The sequence below is a fragment of the Nilaparvata lugens genome, chromosome 4, assembly GCF_014356525.2.
Source record: "Nilaparvata lugens isolate BPH chromosome 4, ASM1435652v1, whole genome shotgun sequence".
Lineage (NCBI taxonomy): Eukaryota > Metazoa > Arthropoda > Insecta > Hemiptera > Delphacidae > Nilaparvata > Nilaparvata lugens.
Window position 1 is genome coordinate 48981175 of NC_052507.1, and position 23512 is coordinate 49004686.

The 23512-nt window shown below is 35.6% G+C and overlaps 1 protein-coding gene and 1 long non-coding RNA gene across 2 annotated transcripts in view; one reads left to right on the forward strand and one right to left on the reverse strand.

Annotated features, from left to right (window-relative positions):
- LOC111057911 (nephrin) overlaps positions 1-23512 on the forward strand; it is a 383192-nt gene that overhangs the window by 305284 nt on the left and 54396 nt on the right. The window contains exon 6 of the mRNA XM_039425733.1: positions 22811-22941. Within this exon, the coding sequence (XP_039281667.1) occupies positions 22811-22941 (131 nt within the window). The remainder of the gene's footprint in view (positions 1-22810; positions 22942-23512) is intronic.
- Positions 14461-15285, reverse strand: LOC120350834. The gene is made up of 2 exons (XR_005571037.1): positions 15248-15285; positions 14461-14790 (listed from the first exon to the last, which is right to left on the reverse strand). It is a non-coding gene; the product is annotated as an uncharacterized LOC120350834 (long non-coding RNA).

Sequence of the window (23512 nt, forward strand, 5' to 3'; positions counted from 1 at the left end):
GGCTTGAAATCAATATGGCTTGATTTTGCTATGGTTTTGCTACGTAGCTGCTGATGATTGAGGTTGGGACTGAGTTTGTCCAATAACCAGCGTCATCAATGAACGATACTCAACTAAAATGCATCACCATCAGCCGCCACTTTGACGTTGGGTCATGAATTTTCCGCGTTCGAAATTAACGCTTTTAATATGATGAAATGTTTTGCCAAGTTGTTGATGGAGTGGAAAGCCAAGTAGTCACATGACCCTGTGAAAAGTTAGATGCCTGTCTACAAATGAGTAACTTCATACTGTCAGCATGCTGTATAAATAACACCAACGCTTCTCATTCAACCAATGCTGATAATTTGGCGTGAATCTGACTGGCAGCCTGCTAGCACTGGAGAGCACTGCAACTTCAATTAAACTTTCCAAATTATCCACTCAAGAGCCACTCAACACTTTGCCCAACAACTTTCGATAATATGATTTTTGCCTTTGATGATAACACTGTCTACGGTTACATCGTGAGTGCGGGAGCTTGGTGTCTCAATGTGTTTATCGATTAGCATCAGTCCAGAAATAGCAACAGAAATTGCTCCATGGAATTATCACACAGGGTCAAATTGATTGAAATCAATTGAATCAATTGAACGAGCGTCAGCGAGTTCTCACTTTTGACTTACTGAAGGTCAAAGTCGTTTTCTGTCTGTATGTTCGACAAGAACTTTAGAGAGAATTGATCAATCACCTTTCAAATTTTGAGCACGAATTCTTCGAAAGTTTTTACAGGTAAAGTTCGTTGGCCAACAAAATTGACTCACTCCTTCGTCCTATTCCAGGATATAAAAATAAAATTGGAAGTGCATAGGAAAAAAATTTTTTTGATTCAATTATTTAGTCAGCACATTCTGAAGAATACACTACATTAATTCATGAGTTCTGCATTAACTCGCTTCCGTTAGCGTCAGTCTGCCTGTCTGTAACATACACGTAATAATAGGCCACAACTTGTATTGCTAGTATTATAGTGATAGTATTAATTCCTTTAACATTGCATTAATTGCATTGATTTTTTTTTTGTTCAAAGTTAATTATTATCATTTTGTGAGTAGAAGCTACTATTAGTGTTCACTAACTCTTGATTATCCAGTTAAATATATAGGTATTCAATTCATTTCATTCTTGTATCATTTGTTAGTATCTTCAAAAGTTGAGATAATAGAAATGGTTTGAGATATCGATGTGCAGATTTCGCCATTAATTTTCCTTTAAAATATCTGTTTCGAAATCATGTATCACATGACCATCTTCGCAATTGAAAAAATGAAGTTTGATCCGTATAATATTGATAATAATTTAATATCCATAATATTGATCCAAAGAAAGTATTTTTTCAATTGGAATAGGATCCCCATGGAACCTACTACTGTAATATCATACTTGTAAAAGATATATTCAGCTGTTTCCATAATAATCCTCACCAACTCTGTATTACACGTTGCGTATCTCAGAGATCAATAGAGATGGTCAAATCAGGAGCTGTTTCTTGAACATCGAAACTTCCTGTAAAAGATGGAATCATTCAACTAATGAAATTAAACTAGCAGATTTCCAAGAGTTACATTCAATTTAACAAGAATCCGATACCACAAGAAGGGAATAGAGTTATGGAGTAAAGTTATTTCAATTTGGAAAGGTAAATATTTCAGGATAATTTCGTTCCTGTACAGAGGACGAACGTGATTTCCAGCGGATCTTTCTCTGTAGATAATAATCACAAGTATGCCGGGGCGCTACATAATTATTTGCGAAACTGAAAAAGCGCATTATTCCAGTTTTTGTCCGTGAGAAACGGACGTATTCTTGTCTGTGTTGGCATGGTTGGGTGCAGTTTGTGCCGTGGAAGGCGGAGAAGGTAGATGGTTTTACGGGGGGAAGGGTCTCACGAATGCCCGGAGGCCTCGAGCAAAGTTGCTGCCAACATTCAAATTCGGATGATTTGTGACTGGAAGAGAGGCCCGTACTGGCAAGAAACGTCTGCTCTGTAAGGGCGCGAGAGGTTCTGAAGTACACGTTGAAGACAATTGGCAAGGTGCAGTGAAGGCACAAGAACTAGCAACCATCCCTCCCACTCCCTCCCATTCCCCTCAGGCAGTCCCTTCATTAAGACTCTCCTTTCCACTGTTCATGTCTTGTTCTAATGAGACGGTTATACCGACTGTCAAATTTCGCTCAACTCCCTCTGTAGATCGAATAGTGAGAAAAAAAGAGCGGATTTGTCACGCAAATCTAGAACATCACGATTCCTTTGAGTCAAACGATTCTCTGTCGCCGAGAGTGGAAAATGCTGCCGCAGAAGAAACGGGCGAGTCTCGTTTAGAAGTGCATTGCAATTTTCTCACAGCAAACGCCATAATTGAAATGCAAATACTGCGATCATTATATTTTATCGCGACATGCATCGCCTGTATTCAGTTCAAGATTTCTTCATTTCCATATCCATAGAATGATAACAATGTTGAGCATAATCTGGTTTGTAGGAAACTATAATTACTATAAGAATAAACAAAGTGGGAGATAGTCCAATCAAAATATCATGATCTCTACAGAACAATAAGTTTTTTCATGTTGTAAAAAATTTATAAAACTTTATAGCATATATATATATCATTTGTAAGTAACGGCACTTAACATTCTTAATAACACTACTTTTATTCCTAATATCAAGCACATTCTTCAATTGCATCTTGAACCCAATGAAGTATCAGCCCAGAGTATAATAATTCATCATAATTTAGAGAATATAAAAATACAAAAATTAGAGTTTAATTCATTCCATTTTCTCTCATTCTACAAATTCGGTTTAGATGAAAAGATTTTTTTCTATTAAGAAGCAAGCTCCACAAAGAACACTCTATCATCAATCCAATATCGAATCAATAGAATAGTTCTGGTGTAATGTATACTATTAGTTGCTGAACTATGAGTTTAAGTTCACAAATACGTTAAATCGTCTGACCAATCATAAACAAATAATTATACTCCCATTGAAGTTCTCATCAAAGACCACAATGCAATCTCATTGATCAATTATTCATGAACATTGGAAGCAATCTTGGTTCATTCACCGTTTACGAATGTTCATTCTAAATCACTGGAAATGTTTTAATCAATCTTGTCAAACGTGCTGTACTCCGATTTAATTCTTTCATTTTATTTTCTCATGTTATAATGAATAAAGACACTATAAAGTTTGACATAGACACTAGTTTTCATCCAGAGTTGCCCAATCCCTTTTATTATAGTTTAATCGATTTATTTCAACTGTTTCGATAATATCATGTGATGCGAATGACATTATTATCATATTTACTTTTAATTATTATATGTTGTCCTATATTTATATTTTATCCATATATAATTTAATTATTATACCATTGTGATTAATTGTAGTTCTATTGTGTGAATCATTCAAGCTGTCTTGTCACGATGAAATATCTAGTTCATTTTCTGCATTCTCATCACAGAATACTCAGCCAGTTATTTGATACTTGGCTGTGCTTACAACAGTGTGTGATAATAGGGTGTAGGAGTGGAAGAGGGGTGAAGGGTGGCCTTGATGTTTTGGCGCTATCTCGGTCTGGTAGGTGAGGCGGCTACATTTCAGATGTAATTGGCCCCTGAATTATGCATGTCTAACGGGCGCAGATTTCCTATGGGACGTGGAACTGTCCAGAAACCCGGCTCTGGCCCGGTAGTCTCGCTTCTTCGTCACCGGATTCTCCGGACAGTAACCACGGATTATCCGGATTGTTCCGAAATGTGAAATAAAGCCTGGTCTGTCGTTGGCCTACTTATTACATTAGTGAGAGGCTTGACGATAACTTGTACTTGCTTAATGAGGTGTTGGCAATTCAAGATAGAGTTCATTTGAAACACGTTTTGTGATGATTGTCTTCTCAACTCCAAAGTATAACAGGGAAATAATTTAATTTATTTTGGAAGGAAGATACTTTCCATATCATGCTCGCTGAATTTGAATGTTCGTAGACTTAGATTGATAGATTATTCTCTGAAAACTGTAGTACAAGTACTTGAATGAACGAGATATTTCATTTTACCGTTCAATCATCACTACGATTGATATGGGGGTTGAACAGTCTCGAATATATTAATTAATATACAACTGTAGTACTTCCTAGATTATCAATTTTTTGAGCAAATTATCAAGTGATTATCATGAGCTATGCGAATACATAGTCAATTAAAATAATTTATTCAGCCACAGATTACGTTCATTAATTATCTTTATCTTATCAAACTTTATTCATAAGAAAATATTCTGAATGACATTTATCCTGTCCCAAACTGTTATCCAAACAGTTATTGTTTGATAATATTGGAATTAATACTATGCAATCATGGTATAATTTATTAGAGTTTCTGAAAAACCGCAGTAGAAACTGTGATGAAATGAGAAGATTCATTTATCTTACTGTTGTATGCCAAATACAGTAGAACATAACCTACTTTTTGGACATGTAATTCATTATCAAAATTTGGGAATGGAATAGTTTTGGGCCAAGCCTGTTGTTCCTTCTCAATCATATTTATATGATTTGTGATTGTATCCACAAATAAATAAATAAGCTAAATTAAAAACTAAAAAAAAACAATTTCTTTTTTTCGTTGCTGATTATATGTTGAGATTTAAGCTTATGCGTGGGCAGTGGAGAGTGCGAGGGTGATTTTAAGTAATGATCAAGCATGAATGCCTATTCAATGGAATTGAGCAGATTTGAAGCCGAGACCAGGTAGCACTAGCAGACTGAAGGGTGAAGCCTTATAGTCAACTATTAGTCAACTCGGCTATCTGACTGGCAACTCATTATTTACTCTATTTATTCAATATTTCTATTGTTTTCATACAAATTTCGATTTACTTACATCTTATTAGTATAAGATGTATAAGATTTGATTCTACAAGCTCTCATAATATTTCGTCGAGTTTCCGTTAAAACTGTCGAATTATTATCAAATGCCCTATGAAAGTAACAAAACCGCTATATTTGCAGCTGATCTATTATTAATCTTCAACTTTGGTGTTAGTGAATGGTGAGGCTTGTGGGGGACAACTAACACAGGAAGAATTTCACAAATCGTTACAATAAATGGGCGAAAAATTATAGCAGCCTCTAGGCTGAGTGTATGTGGTGGGAATGGGGGGGGGATCTGTACCATTATTATTTTTCAATTTACATTGTTCAAGTTCAACTCGGTCTGTGTTCCACGCTGCTGGCACTTGCACGTGTGTCGGAGGCTGCGAGAGAGAATATTATTAGCGAAGAGAGAAAGAGTATGAAGGAAGGAAGTGGAGAAGAAAGTTATGGAAAGGGAGAGAGCTGAATGACGAACAAGAACAAAAAAGGAGTTGGTGAAAGCATCTGAGAAAGCGTTGAAACGGAGAAATAAGGGAGTAAGCGTCGATAGAGAAAGCAAAGGGGAAAAGAGAAAGACACTCAGGCAAAGATGAATAATTCCAAGGTGTGAGAGAACTGGCGAATAGGGAACTTGGGATCGAAGGAAAAACACAAAGAGAGTAAGAGGGGAACAAATGAGAAAGAGGAAAACATCCTGACAAGATTAAAGAGAGTAAGTGGCAAGAAGAGATTGAAACGATAGAAAAGAAGGATGAGAAAATACAGGGGAAGGAACATGATGACGAGAAAAAAAGAATGTGAATGAGTGAGTGAGAAAGACAATAAGGAATGCTTGAGTCGAAGTATAGAGAAGCGAAGTCGTGAGATGAGAGAATTAATGAATAGATTTACAAAATAGGGAGCATTATGACAATGAGAAAACCCAGTGGAGCGGAAGTGAGAGCGGAAGGAGAAAGAAGAAAATGCAGTGAAAGAAGAGAAAATATAATCAAAAAATGAGGGGCGATAAAGAACACAGAAGAGGGAAAAAATTGGAATCGAGGAACAGTAAGATTGACAAGAGAGAAGCGGGTTAAAAATGAATAAGAGAGATTTGGTGAGACAAGAAAAGAAGAGTAGTGGGACGAAGAGGAGAACAGTAAGTGAATGAGTGAGGATAAAAGAGGGAAGAGAGAACGTGGCAGAGTGGAAGAATATTATCAATTAATACTCGAAGATGGAAGAATATGGTAGTGAGAGACAGAGAGAGAAAGAGACACAATAAGATAGGAATGAAGAAGAAGGAGAAATTGTGAGAGAGAGTATGTGCAAGAGAATAGATTGTGTATGAGTGGGAGCGAGGTTGAGGGTAGGAAGAACAGAAACAAGGGGATTATATTAAAATTAATAGTGTCTCCATGTGACGTAGTGAGCAAGCTGTTACCAGAGTTCACAACCCTTTCCCCCTATCTCACCCCTCCCTTCCCACAACCACCTTCAAACAGTTCCCATGAAACACTGACAGTCCCACCCCACCCCTCCACCTAGCGACAGATAATACCATCATAGACCAGATATGCCGACGCAATGTCTACCTATTGCCTGAAGCATGTGAGAGAGGCGGTTCCGCCTTTACTTAGCCCTGTGATAGACATGTGCCGCCCCCGGAGGCAGCTGGAGTCACTCACATAGGGTCAACTGCCTTGGCCGTCTTACTTCAATGGAATACTGAACAGTATTGCCGAGGGAAGCAGCATCTGGATACTGGTTCATGGACGATTTTTACGGCGAAATTTAATGGGGGTTCAGTTTTTATGAAGCAAAATGAATAAATTAATGTTGAGAAGGGAAAACGTCGTGTTACAACAAGTACATTGTCAATTATCATGATGAATTCGAACTGAATAGTTCAAGTTGAAACATGTGGGGGTTGAGTGTAAAAGGAATAGGAATTCATCCGTATTTCAATTCTCATATTGTATAAAACTTTTAAAAATACGTTAATATACAATAATATCATAATGATTATACTTCATTTTTAGGATACGCAGCTGATAACTACAAAATAATCTCTTATTTTACTGATTAAGGCAAGGCCTTATATCCTATGTTACGTTTTAAGACTGTTTATCTTAAGCAAATCTTTGCTTCATTTTCAATTATCTTTCAAACTTGGTATTTTCCTGAATGAATGGAAGCTCGCTAGGGTCTCACCAATATTAAAGTCTGGCAACATGCAAGTCATTGCTAATTTTAGACCAATAAGCTTGACAAATGTTTTTTCGAAGATTTTTGAAAATATCATTCTATTCTATTAACAAGCACATGTTTAACAGTTTCAATAAACAGCAACACGGCTTTTTACCTGGTCGACTACTAAAAATTTAATTGATCTTTCATGTGATGTTTTGCATGGTTTGGAGTCTTCTGGGGGGGTTGATGTTGATTTGCGAAAGGCTTTTGACCAAGTAAATCATGATGCTGTTCTACACAAACTACTGGCCTATAATTTCTCGAATTCTACTGCAGGATTTATAGCATCTCATCCGAAGGACAGAAAACAATTTGTATCATATGATGGTTGTGATTCTGATCTATATGCAAACGTCCCTCAAGGTACGTCATTAGGTCCTCTTTTATTCCTCATCATGATCAACGATCTACCTGATGTATTAAAAACTCTAAATGTATTTTATTTGCCGATGATGTGGAGATTTATAAAACTATTACCGGTGTACATGATTGTGATTCATTACAAGAGGATATTAATGAGATTGCCACATGGAGCTCTGTGAATGGCTTAAAAATTAATATTAATAAATCACACAAAATGACATTTTCAAGACAAAATCTTACTTTCAATTTCTCTTACATGATGAATGGTTCTGCTCTTCCAATCAAAATATCGTGTAAGGATTTAGGAGTCTATTTTTAAAGTGATTTCAGATTCATCTCTCATATTGAACACATTTTAAATGTTTCTAATCGACTGTTGGGCTTTGTTATTATAACTTGCAAACATTCCAGTAATTAAGATACCATCATATATCTGTACAAGTCGTTGGTAAGGAGTAGATTGGAGTATGCCTCATTTATTTGGGATCCTTATCATGCTGAATATTCTGATTCTCTTGAAAAAGTTAAAAATAAATTCCTTGGCTACCCGTATTTTAAAAAGTTTGGCCTCTATCCCTATTTTGCATATCCCACATCACAACTCAGAATCATGTTCAAAATTCCAACATCAAAGTCCATACGTAATCTCCCAGCCATCTTACATTTATATAAAGTAGTTAATGGTCTTACACAGCATCCTATTCACCTGTAAAGATTGGGCTTCTATGTGCCGACTGTTTCTCGTGGGAGGTATTTTTCGTTTTTTATACCAAGATCTCGAAAGTTGCAGGATTATAACTCACTCATCAATCGATCCATGAGACTTTTCAACACAGTATCTCGTGATATCGATCTCTTCAATCTGTCTTTGAATGCCTTTATTAAATCATGCTCTATATTACTTGAATATTAGTTTTTTCCAATTTTTAACTTTGAGCACGCTCTCTCTCCTCTCTTCTTCTGCTATCTTTCTCTAAATATATGTCTCTACCTTACTCCTTCTCTATTTTATTATTTTCTATCTAATTCTGTTTAGTTTAATTAGTCAACTCTTTTTTTATTATTTATATTGAACTTATTCTTTTTTCTCTTAATTAAACTCATTTATATTGTACAATACGAATATAATGATATAGATAATTAGTAATTTATTTTAAGATTTAGCATGTAATTCTGAGTAGTTTGTTTGATTTCTGTATATGTTGTTTTTTTCCTTCTTCTTCTTCTTCTGTATTATTTTGTGTGGAGTGCGGTTTTGGGCAGTGTGCCTTTCGCATCCACACTGATTAACTACATTCACTACAATGTATCTTTTCTTCCAATAAATTGAAATTGAAATTGAAATCTATAACTAGTACAAAACTTCTATGCTATCTTGTTTGAAAATGCTCTATTCCCGAATATTGTTGAATCCCTATTCAGCCTCTTGATCCTAGTTGAAATACAGTATCACCGCGGCGATAATGGGCCACCGCATCCTAAATCGCTATTGGAGCTTCTAAGTCAGGCAATACCCTGATTCTACCTAATTCCTTGTGGTTTCTAGGCTCCAACCTCCATCAACTCTATCTATGTAATGACCTCACTATACAATGCAAAGCGCTAACATCGGTACAGGCAAAGTTAAAGCCAATATGTGTTGCCTTTTCAGAAATCTATGGAAAAGCAGTCAATCTCACCAAATCTGATACTAGGCATCAGAAAATTAGAATTTTATTAAAGTTGGATGATAAAGTCATGAATGAAAACTCACTCCATTACAAGTTTTTGCAGCTTGTTCATCGATATCTAAAGATCAATGAAATATCAAGTTGGAATTAATAATTCTACAAAACCAAATAATAGAAATTTGTAAGTTATTGATGAGTTGGTTAGTGTGGATGACTGTAGGAAATACATTTTTTCGGGCTATTCCACTGTAACGTTTGTCAGCCAGCTATGAAGTTTTTCTGAATCAATAACCACTGATAAAATGAGGATTAAGATAGTTGAAATTAATTCAATAAACTGTCTGTTACAGGCAAACATCATCCTCAAATGTATTCAATACTCCTTTAATTGACTTTTATTAATAGTTGTGGCAATTTCAAGTTTTCCAATCATCTGTTCTGTTATTAGCGGCTACTCCCAACAGACCTCATCACTCTTGAATAGGAAATGCTTTGCTTAGAAGTTGAGACCTCAGAGATAATGATTCCCGAACCTCTTCTTCGAACCGTGATATTTTCTCATGAACTTGCCCTTGCACAATTAGCGGTGAAGAGCAGTTGTAAACGAGAAATGCTGATGCGAAAGAATATTAATATTAATTGAGCTCTCATTCTGTTTGCAGCAAGCGCTTCTGCAGCTGTGTTGTCTTTGTCTTGACGAAATGAGAGTATTTATGATTAGCAAGAAGAGTCAAAGGACAAAGGCAACGGCCTTAGGGGATGCTAACTACCCGCTCTCACTCTCAAACCAACCCCTCATCCTCAACAGAAGTCTGTCTGTGAAGAATGTTGGCCGCGGCTGAAATATGGGGGCAGTAAATTTTCAAATGACTTTGCATTCGACTCAAGTTCCTCTATTCAGCAGCTGCGTTCGTTCCCTTTGCGGCCATTGTTATTTCCAGGCTGACCTTCCATAGAATTTGTCCAACCGCAGGAACGCTCTGTGACTGCTCTGCCGTGGTTCCTGGATCTACTTGAGAAAGATGAGTGTTTGGTTTGGTTAGGTTTTGATGATGACAATGGTTGGTTCAAGATAGACTTAGTTCCACATGGAAAGTATGGTCCGACTAAACTTAGTTGATTTGACCCCAGACCTTGGCCGGTGAAAGATTTTGGAACTCTCAAGCTCATCAGCCATGTACGAGATGTATAAGTAGAGTTCAACTACTATTTCAACTAGTCGAACTACATATCATTCTTCTTATAAATTGTTTCCAAAGAAAAACAATTTGTGTCAGTCATGCATCGTGTACCTATTTTCATTGGATAACATAAAGAACAAATTATGGCCCATTGGATTGAGTAGTTAGAGGAATGAAAACAAACCGTCGTAATACCGATTCATTGAAAATTGAGTTTCACTATCATTAGCGGAACTGAACTTACTAGGCGAAATGATCTGAACAAATTAGGCAGCAATTAATGATTATTTTAAATTCTCAATTCAAATCTCTTTGTCTAAATTTTCACTTATGACAATGTTCATATCCTCCTATCAGTAACTCTTTCACTTTCTCAATTTCTCTGTTTAAATTCATTCATGTAATGAAATATTTCATGGAGTCTCATTATATATCCTAAATGAGGACGTTAATGAAAACCTTAACTTTTTTGAACTGTTGCAGCCTTTCCTTGTTAATCAAATATTTTCAGTAATGGAAAAACTTTACTGCTCAAACTTTTGTGGTCAGTGTTTGAAGAGGAAATGGCAACACTGGAGTGTACCACTCGAAATTGGGAACAGCCTTGAGCTAATGACTGGGACGCACTTACAGGGGTGGATGTGGTGTCGTTTTCTGGGGGTGGGACTTTGGGAGAGGGGGAGGAGGTTGAATTTGCAGAAGGGGGGTTGAGGGCACGCGCCACAATCCATGTGTGTAATGAGTAGAAAGGGCAACCAGTACTGTACCACTGTACCACCACCCAGTCAAGCACAGTTGGTAATTAATTGCTACGCAACTGTAATTATGGATCGCTCCAGGGAAGAGAGAAGAGGATAGAGTGGAAAGGGGAAGACGAATGTAAGAGGGAAGAGAGAAGTGAGAGAATAGAGAGGATAGAAGAGAAGTTATAGGAGAGAGGAGGAAGACATAAGAGAAGTTAGAAAAAAGAAGAGTAGAAAAGTCAGTAGAGAAGAGAGGATGTGTGAAAAAAGTGGAGAGAAGAGAGAAAATATAAGAGAAGTTGTGAGGAGAGTAAAAGAGAGGTGTGGAAGGAGGGCGATAGAAGTGAAGAAAAATAAAGATAGAAGAGAGGGAAGATAAGGTGAAAGAAGGGGAGAGAAGGGAGATGAGTAGAGATAGAAGAGAAGAGAGGAGAGAGGAGTGTGTTGAGGAAGAGTGGTCCGCAGTACTCAGCATACGACGACTGTGAACTGTTGTTGTTGGATGCTCTTTTACTCTCAAGTGTGCAGAGATCAGTTGTACGCCCTACACACAAACACAAACACACGCGCACACTCGTGTGACACGCTTTACATTCACGAATCTCCAACTACGATTTTTGTTCTGTTTATGCCTGCATCGAAACTCTTTGAGTGGCAAATTGTTTGGTAATTGAGTTGCGAATACGAGGAAGGTTCAGATAAATCAATCAAAACCTCTTCAAAGATTTATTGTTGATTTACAGGTGAGCATAAATTATTGAACACATTTCATAGGTGCATGAAAGACAACCAATAGTAGTAGCGCGCCTTATTTTGTGGGGGCAAATATTGGTGTAGCTTCTAAAATATTGTGATGACCGTCATAGAAACACAGTCGGCCTAATGATGGGGATGACATAGTCGGTTTTATGGTGTGGGGTGACAGAGCATCACGAGAAAGGTATGTACGAGAAGTACACCCATTTGTTATTTTTTCATTCGCCTATGAAATGTGTTCAATAATTTATGCTCAACCTGTAATTTAAATTATACTCAATGCTTTATTCCTCTAAATGAATAAATTTCAATATTTCTGGAGATATTCTGAGTTTTAATTGAATTTATCCTCATAATATTTCTCCAATTTTTCAATTTTAGGACTGTATTATTCATCATTTTAGAAATTTGATCTACTGTATCTTAATTTAGAATTCATAATTCAAAAGTATTTGCTTTTTTAATTCTCCCAATTTTTCATTCACCTCACGATTTGTAATTCTTGAGTGGTGGATAATTAGAATTCACAATCGTTTGGATGTTGATTGTCTTGGTTCATAATATTTTTGCATTGTAAATTACATATCATCATGGGTCTGTCTCATAAAACTTGCAGGACCTGTATCACTAGTAATTTCTTTCTCAACTCCATACACATTATGATAAGAACTCCAAAGAACAGAATTCGCTGAATACAACCTAAAGTATAATATTTAATGAGATATAAATATCCTCCTCAACACTATTTTCATCTAATATTCACTATTACCTTCATTTGCTAGTTTCAATACTACGCTAAATTCCTTTTAAACTGGGAATTCGTCAAACACCGTCTGTTTTGTTACACATTTTGGAGAAAGCGTGACTCATGAGCCTATATTATTTGGCACATTGAGATTTAGCCCATCACTGCAAACATTCTGCTGCTTAGCATGCTGAAAGCTTCATAATAGCGTTACATTAATCCTGTTGGAAGATAATGTGTAGAAAGGTTGCTCTAGTGGTGAATAACGGCCTGTCTTCTTCATACTACTGCTTTAACAAGTCCTCAGCAATTGTGAATTTGCATAAGAATAGCGGCACTGTTCAAAGCAAAGGAAAGCAACTCGGCAATGTCTTTCCAAGTTTGACAAATGCAGCGTCATTTTATCTCCACTCATTCCAACTTACTTACAATATCTCGAAAGCTGGCTGCCAGACTTCCACAAAAATAATTCCTGAAAGCAATTTCAAAACGATGAGTTATTTCGTTTCAGGGCTCGAGTGTCTTTTAATTTCTGGACTTTTAATGGAACAATTTCCCAAACTCTGATTTAGAAACTTTCATATCCAATTATTATTTCAAATATTATCATTTGCACGATGAATTGAGACTTATACGTATTGCTATATAGTGAAAATATTTATGAAATAATTAAATTTTCTCAGTTATTCTAACATTAGTTGAAATTCAATTACAATCTAATCTGCCGGCCAGGTAAATTGAGTAGACTGACTCGTTAAAATATTCAGTCTGCTAGCACTGTCTGGTCGTGGGTTCGAATCAATTTTTGGTTCCGGTATGAATGTTCGAACACATCTCATCGAACACCCAACAAAAAGCGTATGTGGGCTCAAAATAAATCATTCAAAATAAAAAATTGAGGAGTTGGGTGGAAAAACGACCTGAGTCAAGAAATCAAGTTTTGTGTAAATTGAGTTTGAAATATTTAGTACACATCTTCATTATTTCATCAGAATGCAATATTCTTGCAAGTATTTGAACTTTATTGATATTTTTAAAGTATTTTCAATGCTATTATTCATAATTAGCCAGTAATCCAAGGCTCACTGATATTAATTGATATAAGGTGTGTTCTCTCAGGTCGTTTTTCCATAACCGTGGTTTTTACATGTTCAGAGGTTCAATAAAATGATGAAAAACCCGTATCAAGAGTAGTGATAATGATAATATATTGCTCATGATATTGGATAATTAATAAGTAGGTAATAGAGATCTAAAAAATGTCATTTGGAAGTGAACAATTGAAGAGGATATTTTCTTCTTGAACACGTTTCTTCCCATAATCAAGACTCTGAAATGTTACATGGTACTGTTCTGATTTTCGGGAAATTCATACACCCCAATGTTTTCAGCATCGGATTCTTCTTCAGGAGCGTCTTCTTCATTATTTCCATCATCTAGAGGATAATTGGTTCCCTTGGATGTATTAATGATCTTCTTATACCATTCATTTGGTAGAGAGTTAGTTGGGAGGATTGAAATGTTACCTCAGTTTACCGCAGTTGAAATTAATCTTTGAGATGGGGAAGGAAATAATCCTCCGAATATTTAAATCAATAAATTGAATATTTAGTTCAATATATTAACCAAAATATTCCATTTATTTAATTTCCAACCCCTTCTAAGTAGCAACATTTATAATTGAATGATATGACAGCTCAACCATTCAAGATTTACCCCATTCATTACTTATCATTGATGATTGTTAGGCATATTCAATAATCAACAATAAGATTGTAATCATGTTTGCAATTTAATATACATAATAGATCAAATAAATAGAATTTCCAAAAATAAACAAAATTTAAATCAAGTAATTACAAATTTATTTATTATCCTGTCCCATTTATTTTTGCGAAGTAGTTGCCTGTGAATTTTCCATAAATTAATATTGGTTGTTTCGTAAATACCTGGTGTATTGAAGTGAGGAGGCCTCCGTACACTTTATTAAAATTTTTCACTTATTAATTTTCCACTGCACAAGAAGTTCTTGAAGTATCCTTTTTACGGCGAATTTAGATCTTTTCTGGAAATATTGGTTTCCTTGTGATGAGTTGGTCAGCAAGGATTCAGCTTCCATGGCCATAACTAAGACATCCTGTGATACTACGAGTCTACGAGTCTACGAGTCTACGACCGCTAAATAATAGAGAAACGAAAAGAATATATATAAATACTGTAATACTAAAGGAGAGATCAATAATACAGAATTTGCTCTTCTTAACAAAATCAACAATACACAAGATCTTTAATAAATTCATCAATAATAGTTTAAAGATAAATAATTCAAGATACTCGAAGTGAAGCTTCCAAAAGAGATTTTTTTTTAAAAAGAAAAATTATAACTTGAATAAGGCTTTACAATTTTATTCAATTATTTATTTATTTGACCAGCGTGACAAAGATAATTTGATATTTATTTATTTATTAATTTAATTTTACTATTATATAAACTTGCATAGAAATATTTCCAACATTTTGAATTACGAGAATTAGAGCTGAAAAACAAATTTAAGGAAAGCTGGGATTAATTACAATCTGATCAGATTTGACTTATAAAACAATAAGTAAAGTATATAAATAAATAATGCTTTACCTGTACAGCGGAAATTGTAGAAATTACTATGGATACAAATATAACTAAATCAACAAATATAAATAAATTGCCATAACTTAGGCCAGCTAGAATGAATACTCAATTAAATTTTCGGACATGATTACTTTTCTTTTTTTTTTATAACAAACAAGAAAATTTACATATTTAAAAAGGAAATAAAAAAAATTAAGAAAATAATAATAATATCACAACTTGTGATGTATGAAATCTGTCTCTGATCAACTACATATTGTAATAAATAGAAAAATTTAGCATAAGCTAAATAAAAATGGAATCAAAGGAAAAGTTAATTTTACAACCTCCACTCACGAAATTCAGAGACAGAATGGATCATCGAGCGTTGAAGACGGGGTAGCAAACAAGACAGTGACGTAAGCAAAACAGAATTATCAAAATTAGACAAAGAAACTAGAGAGAAAGAGCAATGCAAACTCAAAGCTACCAACAAGGACAGAAAAAGGGAGAAAGAAAATAGCAAAAAAGAACTGGAGAGAACAAGAAAGTAGATTATTCGAAGGGTACAGCTCGATCCCATAAGTGCATCTTTGTCTCACTGAGAAAAACAAGCTGATAATACAATCGAATTTAGAACCGAAATAACAGAAAAACAAGATAAAAATAATCATGTCCAAAATTGTTACAGGATATTTTCAATATTCTTTCCGAAGAATGGACATTGATATGTCCAAAGCTCCGCCAATTTATGTAGATGCATTACAATATAATCTTGTATAGTTATTCCAAATTGCTTTTTTCATATCATATAAAGTTCAATAATTATTTTCTTAGTCTATATTATGTAAATTCATCTATAATTTTGCTGTATTGTAAGCTATTGTATATAAGTGTATAAGCCTGTATATACTGTAATCTACATAAATAAAGTACTCAATCAATCAATCAATCAGCTTCTTCTTTTGTAAGAAAACAAAATAAGGATTTCACTGGCTGCTGGCTCACAGCTAGTCAGCTGAATAATTTCAGGTTTGCCACACAAACAAAAAATTTTCACAACTCAATCATTTTTCAAGATACAACAACATTTTATGTACCAATCTGTTCAGAATTTAATGGCGGATAGAATGAAGCGTGTTGCGGAAAACGACACGAGTGGCCTTGGGTCGTTTTTCTACTCAGCTCCTCAATTGAAAGAAATCTACTCCATCCGTTGTACTTTGATTCAGTGTCCTTTGAAACCATTGTGACTTATCTATCCTTGGATCTTTTGAAATTCACCTCATTTTCCAAGCTGGTCACTTGAATCATCAATGGAAGATGGAATAGGAGTTCAATGATGCAGTTTTCAATATGACTAGTGAGATTTGAACAGATGAAAGTACCTGCCGGTTCGATAATGCGTTCATAACGGGATGGGTATCAATTTGCATATCGATGAGCCTAAACGAGATAACCGTGTTATGTATGTACTATTGTAGCAATTGAACACTGCTCGACTATAGACAACTCATGAATATTCAATCTTTAATCAAACTCAAATGAAATGCAATTCACACCAGCGTTTGTTACATCCAATTGTGCTGCTGGTCCCTTATGATTGATTGTTTCAGCATCCAATTCAACATTGTGTCATTGCAAATGCTGATTGAATATAAGCTCATTGCATTATAAGTTCTAAACTGGTTCTTATGCGGAGATGGTGGATAAGCATTTACAAATTTGAATTTGAATTTATTTGTTGACTGTGTCGAAGTAATCAATTTCATTCACTTTCTACTGTGCAAAGACCCTTTCTTCTGTAGTTGATATTTTTCTAGTTTTACCTAACACGATATTTACTTCAGTTATTTGAAGATTGATATTTTCGAAATTAAAGTGCACTTGTTTGATGAATCTAATACGCGAACTCATCCATCAATTCCTTTCAATCTCAACAGGCGACCTGATCAAGTACACCAGACCTTTGACAATTTATTTCTGAAGCGTTTCTTGGAAAGTAAAAAAGTTCAAGAACTCAAAGTTTTAGACAAAAATTTCACAGGTAGTGAATTTTATCGTCGCTGCGTGTAATAATAAGGAAGAACTCTTCTTTTTGACAGGCTGCAGAAATTTTGAGAAACGTTACAAGCAAAAGTGAAATCTTGAACATAAAGTCTGAAGGCATGGGAATATATTATGAAAAGTTACAGTTTATGACATTTTTGTGGCGCTAGCTTAAATCGCAGATTTTATAGCCGGCATTTGAAAAAGTGTGTGTAATATAACGTAGGCCTATGTCAACATGGGCCTTCTGTTCTGCTTGGAATCAAGTACTGTCAAAGGATAAGTGGGCTGCTAACTGGCTGATATAATCCGAATATTGCCTTAGTTTGAAAAGTCAATACCCACTGTGCTCACTTTACAAACCACTTCTCACTCTTCCCCCACATTATTCGTCTCTCCCTTTCTCTCTTTTTCTCTCTCTCTCTCTCGATATTTTACCACACCCATCATCCCATGACAAACTTTGCCGAAAACTTTTTAATAAACAGAGCAACTGCTGAGTTTCACAGGGAACGTCAACAGACTGTAATATTTGGGCCCAATGAGAGAAACAGGGAGGGAGTGATAGAGGGTGTAAGGAAAGCAGGAAGAGGAAAAGGGAAGAAGACAAGGGATGGTGCTCACAACTTGCACTTTCATTTCGCATTTCAACCGCAAAATAAGTTCTACAGAATTCATTTCACTATTTCTCTTTCTCATTTTCACCTGGTTCTGGTTTATCTTTCCTGTCACTCCTCTCTCTCATTGACACCTTATTCTGACTCACAATTTCCTTCTTCACATCTTGTTCCTAGACCTCTTCATCAGAATTTTTCTTTTTTATCCTCACCTCCTTCTATTTTTCTGTATCATTCCCTCTCCAACTCTCTCTCTCTCTCTTCATTCGCCTTCTCTTTCTTTTCCTTCTCTTCATCTGTTTCAAGTTATTCCTCATTTCCATCTCAACCCTGTCTCTTTCTGATATTATTTTCATTTCATCTTCTCTTTCCTCATTTAAGACTTGTTCTGATCCACATTCGTCTCTTTTACCTTGCAATGATCATGCTTTTGTGCAAAACAGTTTGTTTGTTTCTCTAATGCTCATAACTTTCTAACAAAAGCTGTGATGCCAATTTTTCTGAACCGTAACTTTTCAGACCTTAATTAGGAATAAGTGACTGTCATTGTGGATTCATTTCATGCCTCTATTCTTCTAAATTATGCAGACAATATACTTGTGCATTTTGTGAATGGCCATTGATGAGGCAATATGGACATACAATAGTGGAAAGCCGAACATTTTTTTATTGGAATGGTCCAGTAAATTAGGAATCATACATGATACCTTACATACATTGTTCTGGGATTCATTCCATCAACTACGTTGATGATACATCGCTCCCAATCAAGAAAACATACTCCTCTACAAGCCACATTTCCCAATTGAATATTAGCTAGAAAATATTCAATCCCAGGAGAAAAAACTGGAAGATTCAACTGGATCTATGGAACTCTTATTTAACTTTTTTTCCTTTTGACAGAGAATTTCAAAGAAAGAATGACCTAGGTAAAGATGGAGAGGGAAAGTAGGATATGAGGTACATTGCCGAGAAACTGTGAAAAACAGAAAAATGCAAGAGACACGCAGGTGGACAGAGGGTGAGTTAGAATTGAGGATACGTTAGTCTAAGTAACATCGGGTAATGCATTAAGAGGAGAAAAAAGATGCAGAAAATAGCGTAGGTGATAGTTTGATGATGAGAAATGTGTGAGAGGACAGAGTGTAAGGATCATACAAGGACAGAGTGAGTGTGATACAGAATAGAGAAGAGAGAATAGTGACGACAAGTAAAGAGAAAGAGTTTGACTTTGTGAGTAGCCGTCTATGAGGCTATGAGTAGGCTACACGGTAAAAATCAAGGGTATGTCGACGCGAAATGGGAGAGCATAGGTTAACATTATTAATGGGAAAGTCCTTGGCAATGATTAATCTCGCAACAGATGAGTGGTGGGGGAAAGTTGGGGGGGAGAGTTGAGGGAATTTTAGAGTAGTATGTGCTCTGCCACATCAACAATGGGCTGTGGGTTGTGGGTAGGACTGGTTGGCCCATACCCATCGCCCATACTGGATGGGCTCGGCAAAGAGTACATCAGCTCAACCGAGAGTGATAAATTGATGCGATACATTACGGATATTGGAAAGTCGGAATGTTAGTCCACAGAAAGAGAGAGAGAGAGAGAGAAGAGATTTGATAGCGTTATTGAAAAATGAGACAAGTACTTCGATGAGCATCGAACGTTCATGGCTGTTGTAGCGAATTTCAGATCTGCGGGGCTGCAATACACGAAAATCATTGTTGGTGACCTCCATTTGCATGAAGAATGTTGAATTACACTTTTTATGGTCAGCCTTCAAAACATATTCAAAGAAGTTTTGCAAATTTAACGTAATTTCGACGTGTTCCTTCTGATGATCGTTCCATCTATCCAATTATTCCAACTTATCTTAATTCTAAATTCGTAGTTTATATTTTGGACTAAAAATTGGACAAAACTCATGAAGTGATGAACATAACTTATTTTTTAATATTTCTATCCAAATTTGGGGAAGGAAGAGTTTTGGGTTTTAAGCCTGTTGTTCCTTTCCCAATCATTCATAGTTGACAGTGATATTGTATATATCAATGTTTACTCATTCATGATCAAGGAGAAAGTAATTTGCTTTAAATTCAAGGCCGGCTTCCACCAGACGCCAAGAAAGGAGAGTAAGAGTGTGGCCGAGGGAGGCCGATAGAAAGAGGAAAGAAAGAATGATACAAAGCAAAGTCAGTGTAAAAAGCATCATTCTAGAAAATAATGATAGATCCAAAGCAAGGATCCAAGAAGGAGAAGAAGGTAGGGCTTTGGAGGGGGGTCCCTTTTAGTCGCCTCCTACAACAAGCAGGGATACTGTTGGCTTATTCTGGTATAACAACTTCTTGAGTACTCCCCCAAACCACAGGGGGTCATTTATCAATGTATAAATAAATCAATTAATTCTATTTTCAGAAAAAGTATAAATTATAGGTACCTTTACAAATAATAACTCCTGTGGTACGGAACGTTTCTAAGGTTAACGACCCTTAGTGGATGAAATTTTCTCATTTTTTCTGCTTCATTTCAGGGATCCCTCACTTTTATTGTCAGCCAAATCTCACTGTTTATGCAAGCTTCATATGTACTACACTAGGTTAGTAGGCTACGTGAAATACACAAGAATAATGCTGCCTTCGAACATCCAAAATTATATATTTTCATGTTGTGATTCAATGAATTTTAGATTATTTTTCCATGTGAACCTTATATTTCCCTTTCGAAATATATTGGTGCGTACAGATATACGCGCCGCGAAATATTATTGTTTTTAATCAGCTGACTATATCTGTATTTTTACAGAAACGGTAAGATACAGATATAAAAAGCTTGGCATCAGCTGATTAAAACTTAAAAGTGAATTGCTCATGTTCGCGGCGCGTATTTGTACGCACCTTATGGCAAACATTTTAACCCATTTCTGCTTATCATCCTCTTGGATGTATTTCCCACAGATTCTCAAGTCTCAGATAAGACGTCTTTATACTTGATTTTTTTTTGTCCGCTCTACTTCGTATTTTCTTCATGCAGCCGGTTGTCCAAAAAACCTCAGGATGCCTCAATATTTTCTGGTGGAAGAATAATTGTTGGGCTATCAAGCAATTTCAGTCCCGACCCGAAGTATTATTTCTGGGGCTATGGAATTAAAATATTCAACCTTGTGATATGTCATTTCAAATATTTTTAATGAAAGTAAAACTGCACAAAGTAGCATTTCATCACTCAAGTAATTTCATATCTTCAATAAATTGATCATTTTGTTACTTTCTGTATCTAATGATTGTCTATAAATTAACTGTAAGCTTAGCTATTCTTATCTTATTCCAGGAATTATAACTTAAAACAGCAAAAATAAATTCATCACAATATGTATGAGACTGACTTGTAGGAATGTATCAAATTTCTACATTTCTGATACTATCTGTATCAATTATTTGACGTAATAAGGTGTTCCATAGTACGTTATATAAGCTGTAACTGAAGCAACATGAGGTACAACAATGATGTTGAACAGGATATCATGTCATTCCATTATGTAACTTGTCTGATAATATGGGGTAGTGATAGAGATGTGCATTTTGGGATGCGATGCGTTTGTTGAGATGGAACCGTACACAATTCATACCAGAGATAGGCGTTTGTTCTGTTTCCCCCTCATTATAGTGTCTACTACCTTACTATATTCTATTACTTAGTTTATCCAAAATTGAAGTTCTTTTATTGACTATTGAATTGTTCGCTCAGATACAAGTGTACATAAACTATACAGTTTCTCATGAAAGGTATTTCTGATTACGATATTCTATTCAATTCGAGTTTCGTGTTCATCCATATTACATAGAATCAAGTTTTAAAATTTAAATTCATATTCAAATATAGGCTACAACCAAGATCTGGAATAGAATCGATCTATTCTCTCTCATTTCATAAGTCATGAACGTAAAAAAATAATTATATTCTATTCTATCTCACAAGAATAGGGGGCTTCACATGGAAGTTGCTATTCTACCCAGCACCTACTATCGGCAGAATTTGCAAATACATTGTTGACTAATCGGAAGGTTATAGGTGGAGCTTTGAGGTGTGTTCCGAATTTTAAACTTGCTTGTGATTTGACCGCCTTTCAATTATTTTCTCTTTTCAACGTTATCATTCTCCATCTATTTGTTTCAATGATGTCATTCACTCTTCATATTCAGTCATAAATACAGCAAGCAAAAATACAGTATTGGTGAACTCTTCATTCTTCTTCTACTCTACATATACCGAGGCAGTTGATAACGTATTTCCTGACAGTATAATGAAATAAAAACTGTTTCTTCGATTTGGGAAGGGATTTTTTAACATCTCAAGCCCATTTACTATGATTTCAAATCAAAATGCTGAATCTATTGATTGCGAAAATAAAAATAAGCATTCCAGCCAATCCAGAAACAATATTAAGGCCATGTTCACAAACGATTCTTGAAACCGTCTTACCCCAACCACGCTTTGGTTGTCTAGCTCCTCAACCCTTTCCTCCAACAGGATCAAATCTAGACAATCTATTCTAGCAGCTAGTACTGATTGGTTCTCAGAGAGTGGTTAGCTGATAACATTCATCAAAACTGTTCATAAATACGTCACTGAATGGCCCATTCTTCAGAGAAATCCTATATTAAAAATAATATATTGATTTGTATGTGTCAATATGATATTTTCATGATAGAATATCATGCAAGATTCACAGTGGAACAATAATTATGTACCTCCAGGCTCTGTACATTTCAATGATATAGTTGGAAGCGCTCAATTTGCCTGGAAGCCATCTGTCTCCAGCAGCACATACGTATGCGAGTGCTTTATAAGAAGCGAGCGGCACAATTTATCAGCGGCCGACTGGAAAAAGTCTAAACGTTTGAAGTGACGCAAGGTCGTTTGTCATTTCAGATACTCCCGAAACGGAGCTGACTCTGGGGACGTCGCTCAACCCGGATAACATCAGGGAGGGATCCGACGTCTACTTCGATTGCAAGGTGAAGGCTGAGCCTGGAGTCTACAAGGTCGAGTGGAGGCACAATGTAAGTAATACACTTCCACTGAGATCTTTTGCTCACTTTTTAGCCTTACTTCTCTCTCTATTCACTTCTCACATCTCTGTTATATACACATCTTTTTTCTCCCACTTCTTCAAAATTCGTCTGCAACTCTTAGTTTTTTTATTCAACTACCGTTGTGATTTCTTTTCAATTTCTCAATCTCCTGTTTAGTCGAAGAGTTTCTTACTTTCACTTCTCCACTTCAGTTGAGTTGAGATGAGAACGTTCTGGTAAATAGAATGAAATGACTCAAAATTTTCACAACAACTTTTTTATCAAAATAGTTTTTCGTTTTATATATGTTTCATCTGATATGAAGATTAAAACTCGAATAAGCCTATTTATTGATTATAGCATTTTCTATCTTGAGTTTCAATTTGTAAATAAATACAAGTTGCAGTCCTGAAAAAAAGTGATGATTCATCTAAAATATTAAGAAAAGAAGAATTGGCTTATACTATATGTACGGGATAGGAAATACATGATGCACGCATTATCACGTCTGAACTACTCAACTGATTAGGATGGTTATATTCCTATTTTCAATTCTCCT